The 26531-nt window shown below is 42.3% G+C and overlaps 1 protein-coding gene across 1 annotated transcript in view; it reads right to left on the reverse strand.

Moving 5' to 3' along the window:
* LRP1B (LDL receptor related protein 1B) overlaps positions 1-26531 on the reverse strand; it is a 1021752-nt gene that overhangs the window by 270079 nt on the left and 725142 nt on the right. The window contains exons 44-47 of the mRNA XM_034786032.1: positions 19075-19267; positions 18407-18532; positions 8297-8425; positions 4453-4572 (exon numbers count right to left, since the gene is read on the reverse strand). Of these exons, the coding sequence (XP_034641923.1) occupies positions 4453-4572; positions 8297-8425; positions 18407-18532; positions 19075-19267 (568 nt within the window). The remainder of the gene's footprint in view (positions 1-4452; positions 4573-8296; positions 8426-18406; positions 18533-19074; positions 19268-26531) is intronic.

Genomic DNA, 26531 nt, shown 5'->3' on the forward strand with positions numbered 1-26531 from the left:
GTTTCCAGCACATCTAGGATGCAGGCAAGTGTTGAGTAATGACAGTAAGATGTTATTTGCCTTTTCATTTCACCTTCTGCTTGCTGAGGCTACAGAGTGGAGTTTAAATGTGGTTCACTGTGGCAAGACATTTTTTCCTTTTAAATATTCTGATCCTTTCTCCCTGGCAACCAAAATCTGTTTGGTCCAGGAAACCACAAAAATCTTTTTAACAGAGCCTAAAACTATTTTTAAAAGTAAAAGGATATAAACATATCAATGACAGATCAGTTACTACTTTTTATTTGAAGTGTATTTATCAGTAGGGTGGACAACATAGTTTGGGTAATTCAAATAATAACTTCCTGAACCTTCAACAACCAAATTGTGTCTAAATTTCAAGGAAGGATGGTTAACTCTTTCCCTTCTCCTCCTGCTCCCCATAATTGTTGCTGGTGGTCTTCTGTGTAGTTGGGAACTTCCTCAGTACTGACACAAGATAGGACGAAAAATCCCAGAAAACATCAAATTTTGCAGAATTGGGGCTTCATAGCTGTGCTATACAGCATGGGAAGTATTTACCTGGGAGGCTTTACAGCTCATTTACACAAAATAGTTGCACTAGTTTAACATAAATTGGTTTATAAACCAGAGCAATTAAATCAGTGCAACTGTTTGTGGACATTATAAACTTAGTTTACATCAACTTAAAATCACAACTTGAGTTAAATCAATGCAACGTTGTGTCTAGACCACGCCTCAGAGACATGAAGTTCAATGTGCACAGAAGTTAGTCTAATATCTGCATCTGTTTCTAGAGACAGGGTACAAAGCCTTCATCCTCCTAAAGTATCAATCCTTCTATAAAGAGTGTTGCTGCTACCATTAGATGGGAGGGAGAAGTCTCCCCATTACAATGGTAGTGGGGAGAGCAGCAGAAAGCCTGGGATAGGTAGCTCTTTAAAGGCTTAGCAATTTCAATACACTTTAGATACACATCTGAACTTTGCACCAAACCAGAATTATGAAACTCTAGAAGTTCATTCAACATTAATAAGGAGTCTTCTCAAGAACCACAGGAAGCAGTTTGGTCATTAGATTTAATCTCTGGTGAACAAACCTCTTAGTTTCATTTGGAAATATTCACTATCTTGCTGCCATTCATTCATTAAGCTTGGGATAAAGTGCAAGCCTAGAAACCAGTATTTATTATTCAAAGAAGCAGTTGATTTATTTGTGAATGAATCTTGATAGGAAAAAAAGAAATGAAAAAAGAAACAGCACATTCATTTGTTATCTTTGAAAAGTCTTCAGTTATTTTATTTCAGCTTGCTATAGGTTTACTAAAATGTTTTAAAAGACTGCTCACTAAGAGATAAATCCTGCATGTACACCAAGGGCTCTTCTGCAGCTGAACAGTGCATTTCTGCACTGGGTTGGAGAGAATTTGGAGACCATACAAGGTGCTCACTCCCCTGACACTAGAGACCAGCTCTGGCAGAGTGTCAGCATTCTTCCCACTCTCACAACTTCAGAGAGGGTACAAGAGGCCCACAGAAAATAATCTATTAAAAACAAACAAAAAACACCACTCCTTCAGGGTATGGGTTCCACAGTCCTACCCAGTTGTTACCAATGAAAGCAACATTAAACCCTGCATGTCTCACCTATATAAACAGAAGCTTTTTTATTTATTTGAACTTGATTAAGTCTGCTACAACAAGATTTTTTTTTAAATGGCCTATCTATATCTAGATGGATGAAAGCCCTTTGATAGATGGGCTAATTCCTTCCACCCTCCAATACACCACCCACTAACAGCAGTCCAGACAATGGGAGAGAGAAAAGGGTTCAGAAAGTCCTCCTTCCATTAATAGGACAAATCTAAGGGGAAGATGTAAACCACTGATTTTGCTTTGTTTGGAATATTGTGTTCCTTGGTCTCAGACCCACCAAACCTATGGCTTTTTCCACAGACTATCAGATTTAAGATTTTCTAGGGATATGAGGGGAAACCTCTTGGCCCATGTGGAAATCCCTATGTGACTGGCTTCCTTTCCCCATTCTCTGAGCCAGTCCAGCTAATCAGAGATGTTGCCTTGGACAGACAGCACTCCCTTTCAGGAGCAGACAGGAGAGTTAAAGCAGGGTAGGAGTGAGGAGAGGAGCTGCTGGGCCCATACCATTTTCACAAGATAGAGGAGAAGGCCTGCAGAGAAAGATACCTGCAGCTTAGGTCCAGTTCTGCTCTCTCCTCCATCAAGTGAAAACTGTATCAATCTGCTCCTTGCATTCTCCCCTCCAAACCAGCACATTATTCACAGGAGGAGAAGGGCGAGGATAAAGCAGAGTCCACCACGAACTATCGGGGGGGGGGGGTTCTATTCCTTCCTTCCTGTAAGAAAGTTTGTTAGCTCTCCTTCCCCCTTCACACTCTGCTCCTGCAAGTCCAGGCATGGGGTGGGAGGTGCTCAACACACCTCATTACAGCTGCCCCTTTCCTTGACCCAAGCCTGGGAGGGAGGGTTAGAAGTTACCATAGCTGTAACTCCCCCTAGCCTATAGGCAGTGTGCAGGTCACAGAGTGAAACACTGGTGATGGGGGGGCGGGGGAGTGCGACAGGGTGGAGTAGATCCAGAGGCACACGGCTGGAGGCCTCATGGTCCTGCCACACCCTGTCCCAGGAAAGGACAAGAAGAGAATCTTCCAAGCGGACTAGAGTGGTTGTGGGGAAGCAGCCAATGAGAAAGGCTGAAGGGAGCAGGCATTCAGGGTCCAGTAGGGCCATATAAAAGAAGTTGCAGAACACAGCAGCAATCAGTTGCTGCCTGGAGCTGGAAGAGAGAGTCCTGTGTTCCCGGCTGGCTGAAAGAGCAGCAGGACCATGGACAGCTCAGTGTGGGCAGGGACCAGGGGAGCTAAGAAGGAGTTCCTAGTTTGCTGCTGGGACTGAGCCCAGGACAGTCTGCTGGCAGGGACCGAGGGAGCAAAGAGAGAGGAAGCCCTGGTGACAACAGTCCCATACCTGGGGAGGGACAAGTTAAAGATGGTATACCCCAGAAGGGGTGTGTTCTGATTCCCATACAGTATGTGAAACTCAGCCGGAGTGCTGAGTCACTGAAAAACTGCCTGAGAAACCACCAAGAGGGGTCACTAGAACTGAAAGATTGCAAACACACCCAACCAGAAGGGGGCACTCGCAAGAGATGGGTGCTGTCCTGTTACAGGGAGTTAGGGAGCAGGGAAAGAGGAGAAGCAAGAAGTCAATATGGAAGGCGAGAAGCACTGGCCCCAGTTAATCAAACCTCTGAACTCCTTACCTCCTTCCACAGAATGAACTGAGTTCTGACCTCTCTGTCCTACAATTAATAATTTCTCCCTTTTCGCTTCATTGCTTCCCCATCCTTTTCTGCGGCACCACATTTTATCACTCCCTGCCCACTTCTCTGTGCCTTTCTCCCCTGCCCCATACATATACCATCCCTTCCTTCCTTCTTTCTGAATTGGCATTCATGTAAGTGATTATAAAAATATGCAAATTAATGCAAAACTAATATCTAAAAGGTTTTGCTCTGATGGTTCTGGCTAGAGATTTTGTCATAATTATATCTCTTTTGAAACATAACTCAGGATTTGTGTTGGTTATCAACTTCTTTATATTCACTAACATTTTTAAAAGGACATTAAAATATTTATAGCATATGTATTTTAAAAATATTTTTTTCCAATAAGCTTTGCATAGAGCCAAACTGCAACATGGCTGGGAAGAACTGACATGGCTGGTGCAACCAGCAGCATTATCTTTTCTCTTCATCTAGCAAAGCTGCCCAGATCCAGAATAGAGAACATGACATACTGACGCCCAGTATAACAAAGATGCCACAACACACATTGCCACAATTTTTCCTGGACATTCCTACTGCCACAAAGCCCCATCCCACAAGTAGGTGGGGCTTTTAGACACTATCTATCCAACCCTATTAACAGTCACTTAGACTATGACTGGATTAGAGGTTTTGGTCATGGTGTAACACAAGTTAAGTTATTCCCAATTAGTTCAAGTAAACACAATTGTACATGCAAACCTAGACACTCTAGGATACAACCTTGGTTAAACCTAGGGCTCTCCCATATGTCAATTTTTTTGGCTGGGTTCCACTCTTTTAACATCACTTCTTTTCATCTAATATGATTTATACAGGAGCCATCACTGTGGAACAGCATCTGGGTCTCTTGTGAGCAGAAAAGGGAGAGAAGGAAGGAATGGAGCTTCACCTACACTTACCCAGGATTATTTCACAGGCGTCAGCAAGCATTGTAATGTTTCTTCTGATCTCTCTTTCAGTCTAGTGTATGCACAGACATTTGGTTTAGAGCCAAAACACACAAATAAAAACAAAGAAAAAGTATAATTCCACCCAAAATTACATATACATTCTAGACATAGATAGATAGAAGCAGCTGGCATTTACCTTTACAGTCCAATTCATCAGAGTTGTCACCACAATCATTTGTGCCATCACACATTTTGTTATTTGAAATACAACGGCGATTGTAACAAGGCCGAAAACCTCTCCGACAGCTTCTGTTTTCTGGTAAAGTAAATGTAATAGACATTGTATTAATTTTACACAAATAATAAATATTTAATTTAAACAAACAAGCAAACATCCCAGAGACATTTCCTTCAGAAATGTTTACGGTAAGTTATAAAAAAATATGTGAAACTAATCATTTATTGTCCAACTGAAAGAAGTTGATGGACGAACACATAAACCAATCAAATACTCTAATTCCTCTACCTACAGAAAAAATAATCGTAAAGATAACCTTATCGTTCAACATCTTGTGATGGTAAGAGTTTATTTTTTTTATTAATTTGTTTAAAACACCATTCTGTTATAAATATATGTAGTGAGGCGGTGTGGCTCCCCGCCACCCTAGAGAGGGACGAGCCCTTCCGGACACTGGAGTGGGCGGAGCTAGGGAGCCCGTCCCTCAGAGGGTCAGGTGGCGCCCCAGAAGTACAAAGGCTCGACCTCAGAACTCACTGGAGAGACAGCTGCCAGGGAGGCCATATGCAATATCCAGCCTGGCCCGCAACTGGGAAGCCCCTGCGGCCCTAGGTGTACCCACAGACTGGCCTGACCTGCCCCACGCCCGCTACCCAGAGGAGTTGCCAGGCCTGCCCCACGCCCGCTACCCGGAGGAGTTGCCAGGCCTGCCCCACGCCCGCTACCCGGAGGAGTTGCCAGGCCTGCCTCTCGCCAACTACCCCGAGGAACCCATGATGCTGGACCCCCTGGAGGACACCACCGTGACCCAGGTACCACCAGTAGGAGAGTCTGGAAGTAGCCCAGGGGCAGTCGACCCTAGTCTGGCTGCAACACCACCAGACCCCATATCAGTGTGTTGCGGCCAGGATCCCCACTGACACAGCAGCAGGTCTTCTGCTGCTGCTAGGGCCCCGGGTTGGGATGCAGTGGAGTGAGAGGGCCTGCATCCCCCCCTGCCACCCAACTCGCGGGTGGCAGTCTCCTGAGGGGGAGAGGGGGAGTCATTACTACTGTTTGCGTTGCTACTGATCAGCCCCTGCCTGAGGGCTTGAGTGCCTGACTCATTGTTGCCCCACCTTGACCTAGGGCCCGGGCTGACTGCTTATTTCAGTTGCTGCAAGAGCCGCCGAGGGAGACTTCTGTGGCCGGACTAATTCCCCCAAGGCATCAGCAGTGTGTAGTGAGGCGGTGTGGCTCGCCGCTGCCCCGAAGAGGGATGAGTCCCGGCTAACCTCTTTACAATATAACTATGTTTATGTGGAATACACAAACACTGCTGCTCACGTAGAAACTGAAAAAATGCTGAATTTGTTCAGAAGCCAATGTCACTACATACATCTTGTCTATCATAATGAAGGTAAATTAAAATAATAGAAAATATATTACTATCAAATGCTAGAGTTGAGAGGGTAGCTAAACTGACCAATATGAAAGTATATTCATGCAAGGAGTAAATCCGTATGGATTATAAACAAAAAACGACGGCACCAAGTCTCAGAGCTCAGGTCAACTGACAAGGGTTTGGGTTGCAGGACTAAAAATAGCAGTGTAGACATTCCCATTGTGCCGGAGCCTGGGATCTGAGACCCTCCTCCGTCGCTGGGTTTCAGAACCCAGGCTCAGCCTGAGCAGGAATGTCTACATTGCTATTTTTAGCCTCACAGCCCGAGTCCAAGTCAATTGACCCAGGCTTTGAGACTCTGCACTGTGGATTTTTCTTTGCAGAGTAGACATACTGTAACATGCTTAATTTTACACATGTGAATAGTAGAGCTTGTGAAATTTTTCAAGTGAGTAGTTTATTTTCTGAAAATATAATTTTGGATCAACCGAAACTATTAATGAATTTGCGAAATAGGTACTACCATTTTTTTCTGGACTTAGGCACCATTTACAATATGGAGGAGGAAGTCATGATGGTGACCTTAGAACTTTTAATTCAGTGATTAGGGCACTTATCTGATGTGGAGGAGACCCAGGTCCAATTCCCAACTCTGCCTGATTTGGAGAAGGGATTTGAACTTGGGTCTCCATGAGTGCCATAGCCACTGAGCTATGGGATATTCAGGGTAGGATTTCCCTTAATCTCCTATTAAAGTTTTTCCACCAAGGCTAAATAATTTAAGTCATTGGAACAGGGATGTGAGGTTGGGTCTCCCACCTCCCAGGTGAGTGCCCTAATCACCAAATAATAGACGAGAAGCTGGATATGAGTCAATAGTGTGCCCTTGTTGCCAAGAAAGCTAACAGCATTTTGGGCTGTATAAGTAGGAGCACTGTCAGCAGATCAACGGATCTGATCATTCCCCTCTATTCGGCATTGGTGAGGCCTCATCTGGAGTATTGGGTCCGGTTTGGGGCCCCACACTACAAGAAGGATGTGGAAAAATTGGAAAGAGTCCAGCGGAGGGCAACAAAAATGATTAGGAGGCTGGAGCATATGATTTATGAGGAGAGGCTAAGGGAACTGGGATTGTTTAGTCTGCAGAAGGAAAGAATGAGGGGGGATTTGATAGCTACTTTCAACTACCTGAAAGGAGATTCCAAAGAGGATGGATCTAGACTGTTCTCAGTGGTAGCAGATGACAGAACAAAAGGAGTAATGGTCTCAAGTTGTAGTTGGGGAGGTTTAGGTTGGATATTAGGAAAAACTTTTTTATTAGGAGGGTGGTGAAGCAGTGGACTGGGTTACCTAGGGAGGTGGTGGAATCTTCTTCCTTAGAAGTTTGTAAGGTCAGGCTTGACAACGCCCTGGCTGGGATGATTTAGTTGGGGATTGGTCCTGCTTTGAGCAGGGGTTGGACTAGATGACCTCTTGAGGTCCCTGTCAGCGCTGATATTCTATGATTCTAAGTGACTTGATACAAAGGTTTGGGGAGGGTTTAACAAATTTAAGGGACAGTATAGATGAAGACATGAAGAAGTTTGTAAGAGGAGACTAAAGGGATATTAAGGATGGCATTACTGATGGAGTGAAGAGGATGAGGAGTGACACATCATGAGACCAATATGTAGGCAGGGGCTTCATGATGTACAGCTTTGAATGTCAAGGAGTTTTAACTTAATGTACAAAATAATGGGATGATGCAGTAGCTCAGCAAGGAGGGTGACATGGGTGGGAAAGTGTTTTGCTAACAACATTCTGGACAGACTGGAGTTGGCAAAGTGAGTATCAGATATGTAAGAGGAACAGACTGTGGTAGATAAAGCTGGATATTACAATGGTGTGGATGAGCAATTTGGCTGTTGGGACAGACAGGAAGGAACAGATTATGTGGTGGAAGAATAACAATAGTTTCCCACCATATGGATGTGGATGGAGAAGGAATGATAACCCCTTTACCCATCCAGGATATAGCTCTGCTTGACAAAAGATAACGGAGTTATCAACTGTTAGAAAGAACTGTAGTGGGGAGATTTTTATCATCTTTGTACTTTATAATACTTCCATACTAGTGTTTTCCTATTTTCAATCACTGACAATTTTAATAGAATTGTATTTAAAAGTGAAAGATAAATCTACATTGCCAGTGTAAGGGTGAGAATAAGTAGGGGAAGATTTTCAGATTTAGGTAAGGTGGATTTCTTTTTGTTTTAAGACCAGAAATGGATGACAAAACATACCTTGGGATTGTTTAAAATACATTGTACTAAATATAAGCCAATCAATATAAAAACAATTTGAAAGACATTGCATTTAATATGAATAATTATGAAGCCAAATTAAGAAGCTGAAGCAACAATGTTTGAGAACACTTACCGCAATAAAATAATTTTTCATCCGATTTGTCCTTACAATGAGCAACGCCATCACAGGTTAGTTGATAGTCAATGCATTCACCATTTCCACATTCAAACTCAGAATAAATGTTGCATGTGGAGTTTTTAGCTACACACACACAAAATACAAGTGTTAAAAGCATTTTAATAGTTTGCATAGCACAATGAAATTAAGCAACATACAGTTGAAAAGCAAATTACTTTGTCTGTGTTTTTTGAAGACTCTGAATAGAAAGGTGTACAAATAGAATCACGGATCTTTCAGACTGGACTTGCTATCTAACCATCCTACAGCTGCTCAACTGATCTGCAGTTTCTGTGCATTTGATGAAATTGGGAATGGAATAAAGAGGCAAGGAACTCAAATTCTATGGCATAGCCCAGAAAGCCAATAATGTCACAAAATCATACAGTTTCTGGTTTGCTAAATTGAGGTTAGTAGTGAGAAGTAAGAAGACAAAAGAAAAGCCATATTATACATCCAAATAGAAGTCCTGACCCCGTGTGGTAGTAGAGGCTTAAAAGAAGGGGACTAAGAGTGAAAGTTGGATAAAAGGGACGCATTTCCAAAGAACACTCTGCCCCAAATTCCTGAATGCTATTACCCACCTCCCTTTTTCTCTTTTGTGGGCTGAAGGGGTTGTAGACTGCAGATATTTGCCACTGAGGTATGCTTTGCAGAGGAGCTGAGTAAAGGAAGGCAAACCCAACCTCGTCAAAGTCCTGGTACCAGAGTTATAACAGAATTAAATCATATGCCTGACCTGAATAAGGGGAACTTACTGAGGCTAATGACCAACAATATGAAGGGCCTCATTGCCAAGAATGGAAGCAACAACCAGGGCCGGTTCCAGGGTTTTGGCCGCCCCAAGCAGCCAAACAAACAAAAAAAACTGCGATCGCAATCTGCAGTGGCAATTCTGCGGGAGGTCCTTCGCTCCAAGCAGGAGTGAGGGACCGTCTGCCAAATTGCCGCGGAGCAGCTGGACATGCCACCCCTCTCCGAAGTGGCCGCCCCAAGCACCTGCTTGGTAAGACTGGAACTTTGGTGGGCTGGCTGCTCCAAGAGGGGCCAAAAAACATATTCATTCAGTAGATAGATCCAACTCACTGTGCTGAGAGGGAATGGAGGAGGAAAAGGAACATCGGACAAAACATGCATTAATTACATAACTCGATCTATGGATTTTCCAGTGCATCATGCCTTCTTTAGTTATGTCTACACTGGAATTTTTTAGTAATAGTTAAACCAGTGCTAACTAACACAATTATTAATTCTAGTGTAGACACTACGCAAACACTTGTCCCAGGACAGAAACTTTGTTGTTAGCCATTTTTAACCCTAGGTTACACGCTTCAGTTTAAAAACACATCTAACAACGAATGTTTGTGTCATGCCAGCCCTTATATTCACCACTGTATTAACATATTTTAAAACCTAACCTACAAAATTAAATGTAGACATACCTGTTGTGTCTATCTTTTAGATTGTAAGCTCATTGGACATTATAATGAGGTGTATCTGGCCCTTTGAGGCCCCCTGCTGGAAAACTGTCAGTCCTACCACACCCAGCTCTAGGAAAGAGCAGTAGAGGTGGGTCCTCCAGGCTGCCTAGAGAGGCTGTGGGGAAACAGCCAATCAGAGAGAGGCTGCAGGGAGCAGTCAGAGCCCAGTGGGCTCATATAAAAGGAGCTGCTGGACAGAGCAGATTAGTCACTGGCTGGACCCTGGGGAGCACGAACAGTGCTCCTGGCTAGGTGCAGGAGTTTCACTACCTGGACAGAGCAGTTGTTTGCTGGAGCCAGCGGAGGAAGGAAGGTGCTCCTGGCTGATGACTGGGACTCAAGCAAGACTTCAGCCCTGAGATAAGGGTGCAGCTGAAAGTGCTAGGGCTAAGAAGGGAAGTGGCCCATGGAAACACAGTAGCAAATAGCTAAAGGGACACAGCCCGTGGCTGCTACTTATAGGGTCCCAGGGTTGGGACCCGGAGTACTGGGTGGGCAACTAAAATGATTGTGGGTTTGGAACAGGCCCCCTATGAGGAGAGATTAAAGAGGCTAGGACTTTTCAGCTTGGAAAAGAGGAGACTAAGGGGGGATATGATAGAGGTATATAAAATCATGAGTGGTGTGGAGAAAGTGAATAAGGAAAAGTTATTTACTTGTTCCCATAATATAAGAACTAGGGGTCAGCAAATTAAATTAATGGGCAGCAGGTTTAAAACAAATAAAAGGAAGTTTTTCTTCATGCAGTGCACAGGCAACCTGTGGAACCCCTTGCCTGAGAAGGTTCTGAAGGTTAGGACTATAACAGGGTTTAAAAGAGAACTAGATAAATTCATAGAGGTTAAGTCCATTAAAGGCTATTAGCCAGGATGGGTAAGGAATGGTGTCCCTAGCCTCTCCTTGTCAGAAGGTGGAGATGGATGGCAGGAGAGAGATCACTTGATCATTACCTGTTACCTCTGGGGCACCTGGCATTGGCCACTGTCGGCAGACAGGATACTGGGCTGGATGGACCTTTGGTCTGACCGAGTATGGCCATTCTTATGTAAGCCCAGAGAAGGGGGCAGAAGACCCCAAAGAGGGTCAGCATTTAATTGAACCGTGTTATCTCCTGAAGAGGATTAAACTGAACTGGAGAGCTGGGGTCAGGAAGGAACACTGCAAAGTGAAGAATCACCAGGGAGTGACCCTGCGGCACTGCTCCGTAATAAAGCAATACCATTGGAAGCTCGCCCAGGAGGGACTGAGAGACTGTTTGGAAGATAGCCCATGAGGGGCTGAGGCTAATGGATCAGGACATTACAGAGGGCACCATGAGAGGCCCCGTTGGACTTGTGCCCTGGAAGGGGTCTGTTTTGTTTGTACACCTACAGACTGTATGTGACTCAGTTTGAGGTCCAAATCACTGAAAACCCGCTCAAGAATTTTAACTATCAACAGGGGTCACAGCAAGCAGAGCAAAGCTGAAAGAGTGCAGGTGCAGACACACCCAGCTGGCAGAGGCACTCACATGAGGTGAGTGGCCCCATCACAGACAGAGGTTGTCTTTCTTTTAGGGTATGGTACAGTAATGAGGACAGTGCTGGTGCTAACTAAATAAAAACAAATAATTTTAATTAGTTCCAGATGAGGAGAAACTAACAGAAGACTGTGATAGTTTCCCAAACGTATGGATATGCATCTAGGCAAATTAGAGGCACTGATTTTGCTGAGGTTTCTAATTATTTTTATAACTTCTTGTTTTGGCTCAGTTGTCCTCTCTCCTTTCCCGCACCAGCCTGTCATGAAATATCACATGATGCACATTAATTTCTTAATGGAAGTGTTAAAATGCTTTGTGCCTACTGAGTATTATTAATAACTCAAGATCTCTTCAGTTGAGCACAGCCAAAAACTAGAGAAAAACACCTTTATCACTATCCACCAGATGCTGCAACTAACACCCCCAAGAATAATTTATGGCACTACGCAAATGTTTAGTCTGTAAACAAACATAGTCTGCAGTGGTCAGGCAGTCCATGTACTACTTCTGCAGTTAAAGTGAGGTGATGGCCTGCAAAATCATTGCAGAAAATCAGTTGTTTATACCATACAGAGTACATCTATATCTGCCACAAATCAACTACAGAAATGTGAAGTGTGCACGTGTTTTAATCTGTTTACCAGAGGCAATAATGTAGTTATCATTTCAAAGGAAAATATGTATGTATGTGCAACCTCTTGACTTCTTCTTTCTCCCACATATATTTATTTATCATTAGATTAATTAGCAACAGCAGTTAGGATAGTATTACAGTATTTTAAAAAATAATTGAATTGCTTTAGAATGTCATTATAGCACACTTATTTTATAGGTGTTGGTCTAAATGACTGAATTGTTGCTGAAATGATTTTATTAATCCTGGGAGGTAAAGTACAAAAAACATATTTTGAGGAGGGGAAGGAGTGGGGTGAAGTGGTTTTCCTATTGCCACAGTTCTGGTTGTTTTCAGTATCAGTCCCATTGTTCATTCTAGAAGGAACAGATCTCTATAGAAGCTGAACCAGTCTGATTTGAAAGAATATTTCTATTTAGCTCCAATGTGAAGATAATTATGAAGGAAGAAGAGATGCACTGAAAACATGGATTCTGAATCAGGATAAAATCTGGACTATTCAGGATGGCAATTTCAGTCAGAAATAACAATAAAAAACCCTTACAGGTATACCGGACATCCAAGTTGAGAAACTCATGAGTCCTCCAAAGATTAGTTATGTGTATCTTAAAACATTTCCTATACCTTTCTTCCCCCATTTCTTATTGTTTAGAAACAAATTATTATTATTATTTAGAATCTTGGGAATTACCATGCTGAATCAGACTCAGGGTCCATCTGGTTCTGTTCAATATCTTCATCAATGATTTAGATCAGGGGTGGGCAAACTTTTTGGCCCGAGGGCCACATTGGGGTTGCAAAACTGTATGAAGGGCTGGGTAGGGAAGGCTGTGCCTCCCCAAACAGCCTGGCTCCCACCCCCTATCCGCCCCTCCTACTTTCTGCCCCCTCACTGCCCCCCTCAGAACCTCCAACCCATCCAACCCCCCCTGCTCCTTGTCCCCTGACTACCCCCTCCCAGGACCCCATGCCCCTAACTGCCCCCCCGGGATCCCACCCCCTATCCAACCCCTGCTGCTCCCTGTTCCCTGACTGCCTCGACCCCTATCCACACCCCCGCACCCTGACAGGCCCCCTGGGACTCCCTCGCCTATCCAAGCCCCCCGATCCCTGTCTCCTGATCCCTATCCATACCCCTGCCCCCTTACAGGCCCCCCGGGACTCCCATGCTTATCCAATCCCCCTGTTCCCCGGCCCCTAACCACCCCCGCCCCAGAACCTCTGCCCCATCCAACTCCCCCCTGCTCCCTGTCCCCTGACTGCCCCCCAGAATCCCCTGCCCCTTATCCAACCTCCCCGGTCCCCTTACCATGGCACTCAGAGCAGCATGTCTGGCAGCCACACCACCCGGCCAGAGCTAGACACGCTACCGCTCTGCTTGGCAGGAGCGCGACGCCCAGAGTCCTGTTCACACAGCGGCGTGGCTGTGGGGGAGGGGAGGCAGCAGGGGAGGGGTCTGGGGCTAGCCTCCCTGGCCAGGAGCTCAAGGGCCAGGCAGAATGGTCCCATGGGCCTGATGTGGCCCCCGGGCTGTAGTTTGCCCACCTCTGATTTAGATAATGGCATACAAAGTAGTGGTTTGAGCATTGGCCTGCTAAACCCAGGGTTGTGAGTTCAATCCTTGAGAGGGCCACTTAGGTATCTGGGGCAAAATCAGTACTTGGTCCTGCTAGTGAAGGCAGGGGGCTGGACTCAATGACCTTTAAAGGTCCCTTCCAGGTCTAGGAGATAGGATATCTTTATTTATTTATAAAGTTGCAGATGATACCAAGCGGGGAGGGGTTGCAAGTTCTTTTGGGGGATTAAAATTCAAAATGATCTGGACAAACTGGAGAAATGGTCGGAAGTAAATAGGATGACATTCAATAAGGACAAATGCAAAGTTCTCCATTTAGGAAGGAACAATCAGTTGCACACATACAAAATGGGAAATGACTGCCTAGGAAGAAGTACAGTGGAAAGGGATCTGGGGGTCATAGTGGACCACAAGCGAAGTATGAGTTAACAGTGTAACTCTGTTGTAAAAAAAGCAAACATTATTCTGGGATGTATTAGCAGGAATATTGTAAGCAAGACACGAGAAGTAATTCTTGGGCTCTACTCTGCTCTGATTAGGCCTCAACTGGAGTATTGTGTCCAGTTCTGGGTGCCACATTTCAGGAAGATGTGGACAATTTGGGGGAAAGTCCAGAGAAGAGCAACAAAAACTTATTAAAGATCTAGAAAACATGACCTATGAGGGAAGATTTAAAAAGTTGGGTTTGTTTACTCTGGAAAAGAGAAGACTGAGATGGGACATGATAACAGTTTTCAAATATGTAAAAGGTTGTTACAAGGAGGAGGAAGAAAAGGTGTTTTTCTTAACGTCTGAGGATAGGACAAGAAGCAATGGGCTTAATTTGCAGCAAGGGAGATTTAGGTTGGACATTAGGAAAAACTTCTTAACTGTCAGGGTGGTTAAGCATTGGAATAAATTGCCTAGGGAGGTTGTGAATCTCCATGATTGGAGATTTTTAAGAGCAGGTTAGACAAACACCTGTCAGGAATGGTCTAGATATTTAGTCCTGCCATGAGTGCAGAGGACTGGATTAGATGAGCTCTTGAGGTCCCTTCCAGTTCTGTGATTCTAATCTAATCTCCTTATTCTGACAGTGTTCAACACCAGATGCTTCAGCGGAAGGTGCAGGAAACACACAATAAGCAGATGCTGTATAATCTCCCCAATTTAAAATCTCATCCTAATTGCTAATAGCTAGTGATTAGTGGCAAACTACGGGCCACATCTGGCCCATCAAACCTTTTAATCAGGCCCTCGAGCTCCAGCTGGGAAGCAGGGTCGGGGGCTTGCCCCATTCTGGCACTCCAGCCAGGGAGCATGGTTGGGGGCTTGCCCCACTCAGCGCAGATCCTGGAAGCAGTGGAATGTCCCCCCTCCGGCTCCTATGCATAGGGGCAGCCAGGGAGCTGTCCAAGTGCCGGCTCTGCAGCTCCCATTTGCTGGGAACCGTGGCCAATGGGAACTGCAGGGGTGGTGCCTGCGGATAGGAGTAGCGTGTGGAGCCCTCTGGCTGCCCCTCCGCATAGGAGCTGGAGTGGGGCCATGCCACTGCTTCCAAGAGCTGCTTGAGGTAAGCGTCGCCCAGACCCTGCACCCGTGATCTCCTCCCATGCCCCAACCTCCTGCCCCAGCCCGGAGCCCCCTCTCACACCCTGAACCCCTTATTTCTGGCACCACTATGGAACCCGCATCCCCAGCCCAGAGACCATACCCCTTCTCACACCCCAACCTCCTACCTCAGCCCAGAGCCCCCTCCCATACTCCAAACCCCTCTGCTCCACCCTCAGCCTGGAGCCCTCTTCCACACCCTGAACTCCTCATTTCTGGCCCCATCCCAGAGCCCGCACCCCCTGCTGGAGCCCTTACCCCCTCCGGCACCCCAACCCCCAATTTTGTGAGTATTCATGGCCCAACATACAATTTCCATACCCAGATGTGGCCCTCAAGCCAAAAAGTTTGTCCACCACTGGGTTAAACTCTGAAGCATTAGGATTTTATCCATTCCAATTTTTTTTCTTTTTTGCATTATCTGTAACAACTCTATATATTATTGTTATCCATATAAACACCCATTTTTTCTTTGACTCTTACTAAATTCTTGACATCAGTATCTTGTGGAATAAGTTCTACTGTCTAATTACGCACTAAGTGAAAAAGTATTTCCTTTTATCAGTTTTCAGTTAGATACATTTCAATGTAAATGACTGTCCCTTTGTTCTTGTGGTGTGTGTGTGTGTATATGTGTGAGAGAGAGAAGGAATAGAAGCTCCTGATCTCCCTTCTTTATATACTGGTATCATGTCCCCTCGTATCTGTCTTCTTTCTAAGGTAAACAATCCCAATATTTTCAGTTTGGGAAAATCCCAAGAGATTTTCCAGTAATCTTTCTCATCACCCTTCTCTGAACCTCCTCTAACTCTGCAATACATTTTATGATATGGGGTGACCATCAGTTCACACAGTATTCTAGATGGAAACATAGCGACTCATATAATGATACTACAGTGTTTTTATAAACCTAAAGTTCAGATTGCTTATTTTTCACATAACTTGAGGACCTTGCATGAGGAGGAACAAGGCATATATTGAAGCTGTGGCAATTAAGGATTGTAATGCTTTTGGGGCATATAAATGCCATGCCATGCTACAGATTTAATTATATTGTGGAACTTATTGCAAACCAGCTGTATGACCCATTCTCTCTCTCTCTCAGTTCTGAACTGTAGGTCATTACCAGTACTTTTAGGGCTACACAGGACATATGCTTCTTTACTTAGTTGCTGAAGTCTTAATTAACATTTTCTGGAAATACTGCAAATACAATCTCAATTGATCACTACTGGCATTGATTTCACAGCTAGTCTAAAATCTGCTGCTCTGTAACAGTGTTACAGGTTTAATTAACATCTTTGTTACCACTAAAAATCATCCGTACAACTCATTATATCTCAATTATATAGCCAGTTAGAAGTGATTTTGCAGAAAGGCCTTCAAATCTAATGCACATTAATGGTGCATTACTTTACCACTGCAGCTTGACTTTAGATCAACTGTATCTACTCTGTTATGAAAGAAAAGTTTTAATTTCCATCCTACTACATATTTAAATACAAGCAAAAAGGACTTTTATGTTATTTTAATAATAAAATATAAAGGACCAGGTTTAAACCACAGTGTATCACATGCCTGTGCTGGGTGTGGGGGGAAAGGATGCGGAGTAAATAAGATGGTTATTGAGATAGCTACTGTTTGGCTATATTGGGCTATAATGTTTACTGTGTGCATATATTGCCTTATTTTAATAATAGGTTGTTAACAAAATGACAACACAGTTGATCCAGATAAAACATCTCCTGTTAAACAGATCAAGTGGTTAAGGGACAACATCTGAGCTATTAGATGTAAAGCTAATTCCGGGCTCTGGCCAGTTGTTTTCCCAAGGCTGGAAGTCTAAAGATCAAAAGTACACTAACAGTTAAAGTAGTTCTCTAAAGAGAGGGCAGTTGTCAGGGGCTGTTCATGAGAAACAGGCTGATGCAGATACAGGTCCTGTGGGGAGACCTGACGCAGTTGGGCCTTCCTACGCTTCAGGGGGATAATAAGCCTTAGGAAAGATAGAAGTGAACATGGACTATTTTATAGTTTTAAAATCTTTTTTTCTTTAATGCTGTACTGCACTCCTATTGTTAAGATTCAGCAATACTTCTGTGTGGTCAAAGGCTCAGGTCCTAATACCTGGGGGCGGCGGGGAGGGAGGTGCACTCAGAGAGACTTGAGAGGGGATGCTAACCAGGTAACCATTACAAAGGAATCAAATTACAGTGGGGCCAGTTGGAGGATTTCTGGCTAATTCAGACATAAAGAGTGGCATGTACTCCACTCCAAATCAGGCCAGCTTTGCTTGCTGATGGGGTTGGGTGGAAGAGGGGGCAGAGGCATGTCAATGCTCCACATTCTGAATGTGACTAGTAGGGTGACCAGACAGCAAGTGTGAAAAACTTGGGACAGGGGGTGGGGAGGTAAAAGGCGCCTATAGAAGAAAAAGCCCCAAATATTGGGACTGTCTCTATAAAATAGGGACATCTGGTCACCCTAGTGACTAGTCCCCTAAGCAGGGACGCAAGATGTCCCCTCTCCCAGCCTGCACAAGACCAAGAACATTAGGTGTGTGGGTGGGGTAAGGGCAAGACAATTATACTATCCACCCTCAAAATCAAACATCAGAACCAGATTAATGCAAAGGGTGCACATGCTGCATCATTTCAGATCACAGCGCAGGGGTAGGCAGCCTATGGCATGCATGCCAAAGGCGGCATACAAGCTGATTTTCAGTGGCACTCACTAGCCACTGATCTGGGGGGCTCTGCAGTTTAATTTAATATTAAATGAAGCTTCTTAAACATTTTAAAAACCTTATTTACTTTACATACAACAATAGCTTAGTGATATATTATAGACGTATAGAAAGAAACCCTGTAAAAACATTAACATGTATGACAGTAACTCCTCACTTAAAGTCGTCCCAGTTAACGTTGTTAAGTTGGAATTTGGTCAGGACACTAAGGTTAACATTCTTACTCTTACAAAAGGTTGCATGGGATCTTTATTGGATAGCAATGTCAAAACTTTAGTTGTACATTCAAAAGATGTCATCTCCATTAACACAGTTCCTTCTAAAATCATTCTGGGGCATTGCTTAAGACTGAGAGAGAAGAAAGACACTCACTGAAGCACCAACGTTACTTCCTACAATAAATATAAGCTGTAGAGGTCTCAAATCCATGTAACGGGTTGGCCCAAACCAATTTTGTTTGTGAGATCTGACAGGACCACACCATGGGGGATCAGTACGTCGACTAATATTACTTACTCACACATCTGTTGTCATCTATCAGCATTCGATCCCCCCTACATGAACAGTTCACTCGACCATCAGGAGTCAGAAGGCATAAGTCATGACAGCCTCCATTCATTTGTGCACAGGGAGACAGTTCACCTGAAAAATAAAGAACTTTTGTATTATCAAGTTAATAAAAACAGGCCATCATCTATTAACTTTGTGGTATCTGCTTCAATGCTTAATATTATTTGAAAGATCAGACTTCAATGCAGTTCAGTCTCCTGGTAAATGTGTTATGGGTCACTGATACATTGACAGATTTCTAATTAAAGTCTCTATATATACCAGTTAGGTAGGAATGCCATGATGCCAGAGAGATTACTGTATTAAATAATATGGAGCTACTTTTAGCACAGGTGTAAAATAATTAAATGAAACACCCAAAAATGACAAATATTTACAAAGAATCTACTACTTTTCCATTTCTGAATGCTCAAGCCAGAAAAATATACACAGTATTCCAAGAAAATTTAATTTCTTTGGAAAAGGAGTGTTCTCTATCTTTTAGTTAATATTCCACATAATGAAAAGAAGAGGTTATGAAATGCCATAACATATAATTTGATGAAAGCTAATCTAAATTTCTGAAAGCAAATATATATAATTAAGAACCCATTATATTTTGTTTTGTAACTTACAACTGTTAGTATCATTGGCAACAGCAATGATGCCCATTGGCTGATGTGGTATATCAGATCGAAGAACTTTTGTATCTCCTCCTGTATATTTATTGGAGCGAAGAATAGCTCGTCTCACCCAGTCTGACCAAAAGATATAGTCATTATATACAGCCAGGCTAAGAAAAGTGCCTGGTCCAGACTTGACAATTACCTGAAGTACAGAAATACATAAGAAAAGCATTTAGGTGGCAATCAGATGTAGATTTATTTATTTACTCAACCAACCTGTATTTTAATAATAACTGAGGGAAAGGAGACCAAGGCAAAGAATATTAGTCGACATTAAGGAAAGTAAGGCTAATTGGGAGACCTCAGGTAGAAGTTAGAAGATATTATTTGAATAAAGAAATGTGAGAGGGAGTGTTGTCTGGTGCTTTGAGTAGGGGATTAACACAGGCTCTGCACTGACTCACTTTGTGTCTTTGGACAAATCACTTATCACTCTGTACCTCAGTTTACCAATATTATAAAACAGAAATAATACTACTTATCTACAATAATTTACAAGGGTGTTGTGAGGTTTCACTTATTATTTATTACTACAAAAGTTTTAAAATGCAATTACAACTGCCCATAGGGTGCTTTGCGTGTCTATTGCATAAAATAAAAAAACACAGCATAAAAATATCCACCTCAGCTCACATCCTCATCAACTGCCTTATCAAAAAGGGGACAAAATAGATTCTGCAGCATGCCTGGAAGGCTAGAAAATCTGAATTCTGGCTAATCAAGGTGAGGAGTCAGTTTCAAAATTAAAGACTGTTCCCTGAGATCATCCTCTCAGGAGCTCCTTCTCATTTATATTCAGGGAGACTCAGGCCAAGTTAATGAATGTTTGTAAAGTGTTTTGAGATTCCCAGATGAAAGAGGTCATATAAATGCAACAGAATATTACCAAATTACATTCCACTGTTCAAAACTTAGAGTTATTTAAAATATGGATTGTGGTTCACTATATAGTATATTGTCAAAGACTTTGAACAAATGGAAATATTATTCCCACAGATATAGTTTCTCTTTTTCATCTCATTCCAGATGACTTTCCTAAAAAATAATAGAAAGATATGGGCCACTGCTTATTTGACAACACAGGCACCAATGGAGAATATAAACAATGCAGTAAATATTAATTAAGAGAATTTTATTTTCCTTATCGCTCAAAAACTCTACTAGATTAAATTCTAGACTGAAGAACTAACCGCAAATTACATTATTTTCTCTGAGTGAACAATTATGGATTTTTAACTTTTAATGCTGCTATAGGGATAAAATGGAAAAAAATATAATTTTATTTCAGAAAAAATGCATCCGTGCTCTGCTCTAGTCACTTATAGAATGATGTATATATGAAAGTATGTAACAACAAGAATAAAATCTTATAGAATGATTGTTTAATAACAAAACCCTCCCTGCCTCTGAGGTGTAATATTTTCAATTCCTCAGTCATTCATATAATACCTAGGAAAAGCTTTGGACATGAGATAGATCTTCCAGAGTTCCCTAAAAGTCAAAGGAATTAAGCGCTATCAGATGATGGGTGCAGGAATGAAATGCGTACTAGAGACAAAGATTCCTTCCTGAAAATGCACCCCCAGCAGTCCCTCCTATTTCAGTGGAAGAGTGGTTAGCTCAAGTGCCTCAATCGACCTAACCGTAGTGTCACAGCAGGAGAAGGGTAGCTCCAAACCAAACTTCTGGGAAATGCCTATTGATTTATTTTATTTAATCCCCAATTGCACAATCTTTACAAAACTGACAGCCATACTGACAACTTGGTTGAAGCCAACAGGCCATATTTACAGAAACTTACAATAATTTTCTATCAATTTGTATTCCTCATTGGTCATTTACAACAAAACAAAACTATGAATACTTTTAAAAATATATGTTTTAATAACCATAAATCATGTTTTCTTGCTTGTTCTTCCTTCCCCACATTTCCTATTTCCTTTTCTCTCCTTTACTTCTCTCACACCATTTCTTTTTTCTCCCTCTTTTACTCTCCATTAGATTTTTTCTTCTTCCTATTTCCTCTATCATGTTTCCTCTGTTAACACCTCCTCTTGTCCCCTATGTTCTTCAATCCCTTCCCATACATTCTGTCTTCTCCTGTCTCCCTCCAACCTCCATTCTTGAATCTTCCTTTTCTATCTTCCTCCTCAACACACTCATTGTTATCTCTCTTTGGCTCTCCATTTCCAAAGTACCCTCTCTTCCCCAATCATCCCTGTTTCCCCCACCCTTTTCTTGTTTCTCCACTCATCTCCAACAGTGTTTATCCTCAAGGCTCAAGCTAATCATGGTCTGAAAATGGAGTCCCTCTCTCTTGACGGCCAACTGCAAGCATTTTGATGGATCAATTAGTTTGGACCTGGATACATCACCTTATATAAGGATGGAAGTTCATTTAGTCTGCTAATTTGCTTCTGTACTTCTGCTGAGCAAAGGTAAAGGCCAAGCAAACTTTGTAAATGAACTCAGCTGTAGACTGATAAAACTAGAAATTGAACTGAAACTAAAACTTTTATTGAGTGGTTGATACACCAACATGAAATCGGCTAAATTACCATTTCCCCCTCTATAGTGGACACATGTTAATAGTTAACAAGTTCTGCACCTAAAAAGCATAATCAGCCTTTTTAACAGTTATAGGTTTTCTGTCATCAAAAATTCAACTGTTCCACATGGTCATTTAACAATACAGCACAACTTTAAAGCACCTTTTTTCATATGCATATATTTAGGAAAAAGCTTTAGAGAGAACACTGAACTGGGAAAAGCGCACTTGAAAATAAAAATAAATAAATATTGAATTTAAAAAAAGATCCCTAAAGAAACTTGCGAAGATATAATTTCTTTAATCTAAGTAAATAATAGCACCAGTATGCTAAAAGTTTACAATAATCATCAGACTCTCTGAGGTGGGATAGGAGAAAGCACAGACTCCAGAAGGAAGAGACTGTATTTCAGATCTTGAATATTTTTTTGGATCCTGGGCCGAACTTTTTCCAATTTTTCCACATCTTTGTTCAAGTGTGTACACCAGAATTAGATAAAATACTCCAGTAATGGTATCATTTATGCCATACCTAGAGGCAGGGCCAGTGCTACCATTAAGGCAAACTAGGCGGTTGCCTAGGGCACCAAGATTTGGGGGCGCCAAAAAGCGGTTCCCCCCCCTTTTTTTTTTACAGCGTTCCTGGGCTGGGCTGCCAGCATGTGTGGTTCAGACTCCTTCTCCCAGCGCGACGACCACTCCATGCAATTATTGTCATTGCCGGCGGGGGCGGCGTGCTCGGGGAGGGGGCGTAGCAGAGGTGAGCTGGGGTGGGGAGCCCTGCGGCAGCTTCCCCCTCCCCCCCCGGCCTGAGGCACCCCCCCACCCTCCTGGCCCGGGGAGCGGTGCGGCAGCTTCAAACCCCAGCTCACCTCTGCTACGTCCCCTCCCCGAGCACACCGCCCCCGCTCTAATTCTCCCTCCTCCCAGGCTTGTGGCACCAATCAGCTGTTTGGCACCGCAAGCCTGGGAGGGGAGGAGAATTAGAGCGGCTGCGGCATGCTCAGGGAGGAAGCGGAGCAGAGGTGAGCTGGGGTGGGGAGCTGCCGCACGGCTACCTGGGCGGAGGGAGGGGGAGCAGTGCCTCAGGGCGGAGGGGGGGCGGGGAGCTGCCACAGGGCTGAGGGTGGGGGGAGTAGCGCAAGGTGGAAGTTTCGCCTAGGGCACAAAACTTCCTTGCACCGGCCCTGCCTAGAGGTAATATGACCTCCCTGCTACTATACAATATTCCCATGTATACTTCTCGTTCAACCTCTTAGCTACAGCATCATACTGTAAGCTCCTGTTCAGTTGGTTGTCTACCCTAACTCATGAGTTCTGTGTTGTCACTGCATTCCAGGAGACAGTCCCCCATCCTATAAGTATGACCTACATTCTTTGTTCTTAGATGTCTGACCTTAGATTTGAATGATTAAAAACACATGTTCAAATAAGCCCTCCTTATCAAGTGATCCAGGTCAGCCTCTAAAACTAACCTCTCTCCATCGTTATTTACCACTTCAAAAAATTTTGTTTCATCTGCAAATTTTACCAGCAATGATTTTATATTTTTTTCCAGTTGCTGTTTGCTTTCTGTGATCTATCAATTAACAACTTTTTATTCACTTGATATGTGCTATCTTGATTTTGTATAGTGCTTTTTTTAATATATCGGAATGCCATACAGAACTAAGTTAAATACTTTACAGAAGTCTAAGTATTATGTCAGCACAGTTACTTTTATCAAACTTGTAATCTCATCCAAAGATTATATCCATTTTGTTTGATAAGACCTATTTTCCATAAAACCATGTTGACTGCCATTTATTATGACTCCATCCTTTAATTCTTTATTGATTGTACCCCATAATCAGTCTTTTCAATGATCCCAGGATAGATGTCAGGCTTACCAGCCAATAGTTACCCAGGTTATCCTGTGACCTGTTTACCCTTTTAAAATATTAGGGCAAAATTAGGTCCCCGCCCCCCCAGTTCACTGTAACTTCCTCAGTGTTCCAAGAATGGTTAAAAATCAACATTAGTTGGTCAGAGACCTTGTTGGTCAATTCTTTTAATATTTTTGTACAAATTATTCAGTACTGCTGATTTAAAATATTTATCTTTAGTAGCTGCTGTTTTAATACCCTCCCTAGTTATTGCTAGAACAGAGATCATCACTGTAAGATATCAATGCATCATCCTGCTTTTTCCCAAATACAGAACAAATATTTATTGAACATTTCTGCCTTTTCTACATCATGATTAACAGTTTTACCATCCTTATCTAGTATCAGATCTATACCATTGCAAGGGCTTATTAGTTTCAGATATATTTAAAAATTCTTTCTTATTGTCTTTAACCTTATTGGCAACAGATTTTTAATTGACAACTTAAGCTTCCCTTATCAATTGCATTTCCTAAGTGCTGAATTGTACTCATTTTTATCAGCTCTCTCATTTTCCCATTTGCTATATATCTATATAGAGACTGTTACGTTCACCTCCCCACACCTTAACAGGTGGTGTTTTGGGTTGCTTTTTGTTTTGTTTTGTTTTTGTAACTAAAGAAGCTTAGAGGTTATTTATTTATTTAATGTGCTGAGTCTCTAGGGATGTGGCAAAAGTCCTCCACAGCTCATGTTCTAAAAGCACCTACATTGGGAAAATATGTCTAATAGTAGAAGGCTCTGTAATCTAGCAGAAAAAAGGATAATAAAATCCAATGGTTGGAAGCAGAAGCTAGATACATTCAGACCAGAAATAAGGCACAAATGTTCAACAGTGAGGTAATTAACCATTGGAGCAGCTTATTGGGGGATGTGGTGAATTCTCCTTCACCTGAGATCTTTAAATTAAGACTTGATATCTTTCTAAAGGTTATGTTACAATTCAAACTGAAGTAACAGTCTGGATATAGAGATTGCTGGGTAATGTTGTCCTGTGTTAGGCACAATAATAAAGATGATTATAATGAGAGGTTTCAAGGCCAGAAAGAACCATTTCTATTACTTAAATATTTGGGTTTCATTTGTTTATAAAAAAATCTGTTATAATTCATGGATATATACTTAGTATAACTGAGCATGTTTTATCTATCACTAGAGTCTATCTGTAGTTTCTGCAACATATGAGCTTTCATTAAAAAATAAAGTTCCCCGTTAACTGAAGCTTAGGATCAGGATACCACATAACATCTTGCCTCTCTGTTATCTGTTTATTATTCAAAACCTGATTCCTGCAGGCTGTCTGCTTCACCCCCATAGAGCCCTGTTTTTTCCAGTGGGGTTCTGTGTGAGCTCATCAGTTCACCTAAACAAAGTCACATGCAGGATTTTAGGATTAATACAGATCTTTATCTGTGGACTATATTCTGTAATGGAGTGGGAACAGACTAGGTGATCAAATAAATGTAAAGACATCAGGACATTGTCCTGGCCAGCATAAACCATTATCTGATTACAGATTGTAGATGATTTTTACGAAATTCAGAGATGACGTTACATTATGAAAATGTATCATTTTTGGTACACGAAAATATAGAACAGACTGTACTGCAGTATGAAGAAAGTTACAGGGAGAGCTCACGACAAAGTGCTCTTATAGTGTTTTTCAACTGGAAAAAAAGAATACACAGATTAGGATAAATACCACACTTGAGATAAAAGTAGTTATCTACAATAAAAAGAAACTCTCACCGTGATATATTTCACCTCTCCTCCTTCTTTGTTTACTAATTTTGACCTACATTAAAATGCATCCAATCAAGATTCAGGTGTATGTATTGAACAATATTTTATGCCGCTTTCTTTATCTCTAATAAACAAATTCAAACCCACTTTATTATTATTATTAAAAACTAGTAAGGCAGAGGATTTTTTGGCCATGTTATGCACTGATTATCCTTTCATTAACAGCTGGACACCCAGTACTTGCCTTAGGAACTGAAGAATTTACAGTATGAGCTACAATGAAACTGTGGATATTAATACATAAGGGGAAAAGGTATATCTTGAAAAGTACCAGAAAATAACCGATGTGGGACAAACATGGAGCATATGAAGATCCTTTTTTGAACCACACATTACAAAAGTCATGATAACAAATCCGAATAAGCAAAAGGGAGAAGGTAGATTTATTTAAATGCAGATTCCATAAATCAATATCCCTAGAGATCTGAATTAGAATTAACCATTTTGTTTTAGATTTTTCTTTAATAATTCAGGAATGGCATACGAAAGTCCATTGGGGAGTTAGAGTAGTGGAGCAGTCAGAGGAGAAGGGAGAAGCCGTTAAGGGATTGGGGGGTATGGAGCAATAGGAAGAGCCAGAGTCAGGAGAAAGCAGGTGTAGTAAGCAGGGACTGACCAGCTACAAATAACAGCAACTTTGTGCAGCCAGAAGTGGAGGAGCTTGACAAGATATTCCAACTGGAAGAAGCATAAAGTAAGTGTAAGGGAGCACATAGAAATGGCTGGGGATGAAGTGTTCTTTAGTGGGCTTTGTACGATCAGGTAACACCACCAACGTCCCAGGAGTATTTGACCACAGAATAACTCTAGAGCACCATTAAAATGACCTGTTGGAGTCTATGGATTCAGTACTCATTTACTTTCATATGCATATAGTTTAATTATATAATTCTGTTTTCAATGTAGGCATATTACATCGAGCGATAACGGAAGAAAACTGACACATTGCAGTAAAGGCAGCCTTCTCACTAATCATACTGTATTTCTATACATGCATTATACAATACACTTAATAAAATATTAAAATCACAATTGTCACAGTTCCCGGTAACTGCACTTCTGACCTCCCCTGTGGTCTGCTCAAGGAATGCCCCTTTAGGTCTCAGACCTCTAGCTGTCACCTCTCACTG

Source organism: Trachemys scripta, chromosome 11, assembly GCF_013100865.1.
Source record: "Trachemys scripta elegans isolate TJP31775 chromosome 11, CAS_Tse_1.0, whole genome shotgun sequence".
NCBI classification, from domain to species: domain Eukaryota; kingdom Metazoa; phylum Chordata; order Testudines; family Emydidae; genus Trachemys; species Trachemys scripta.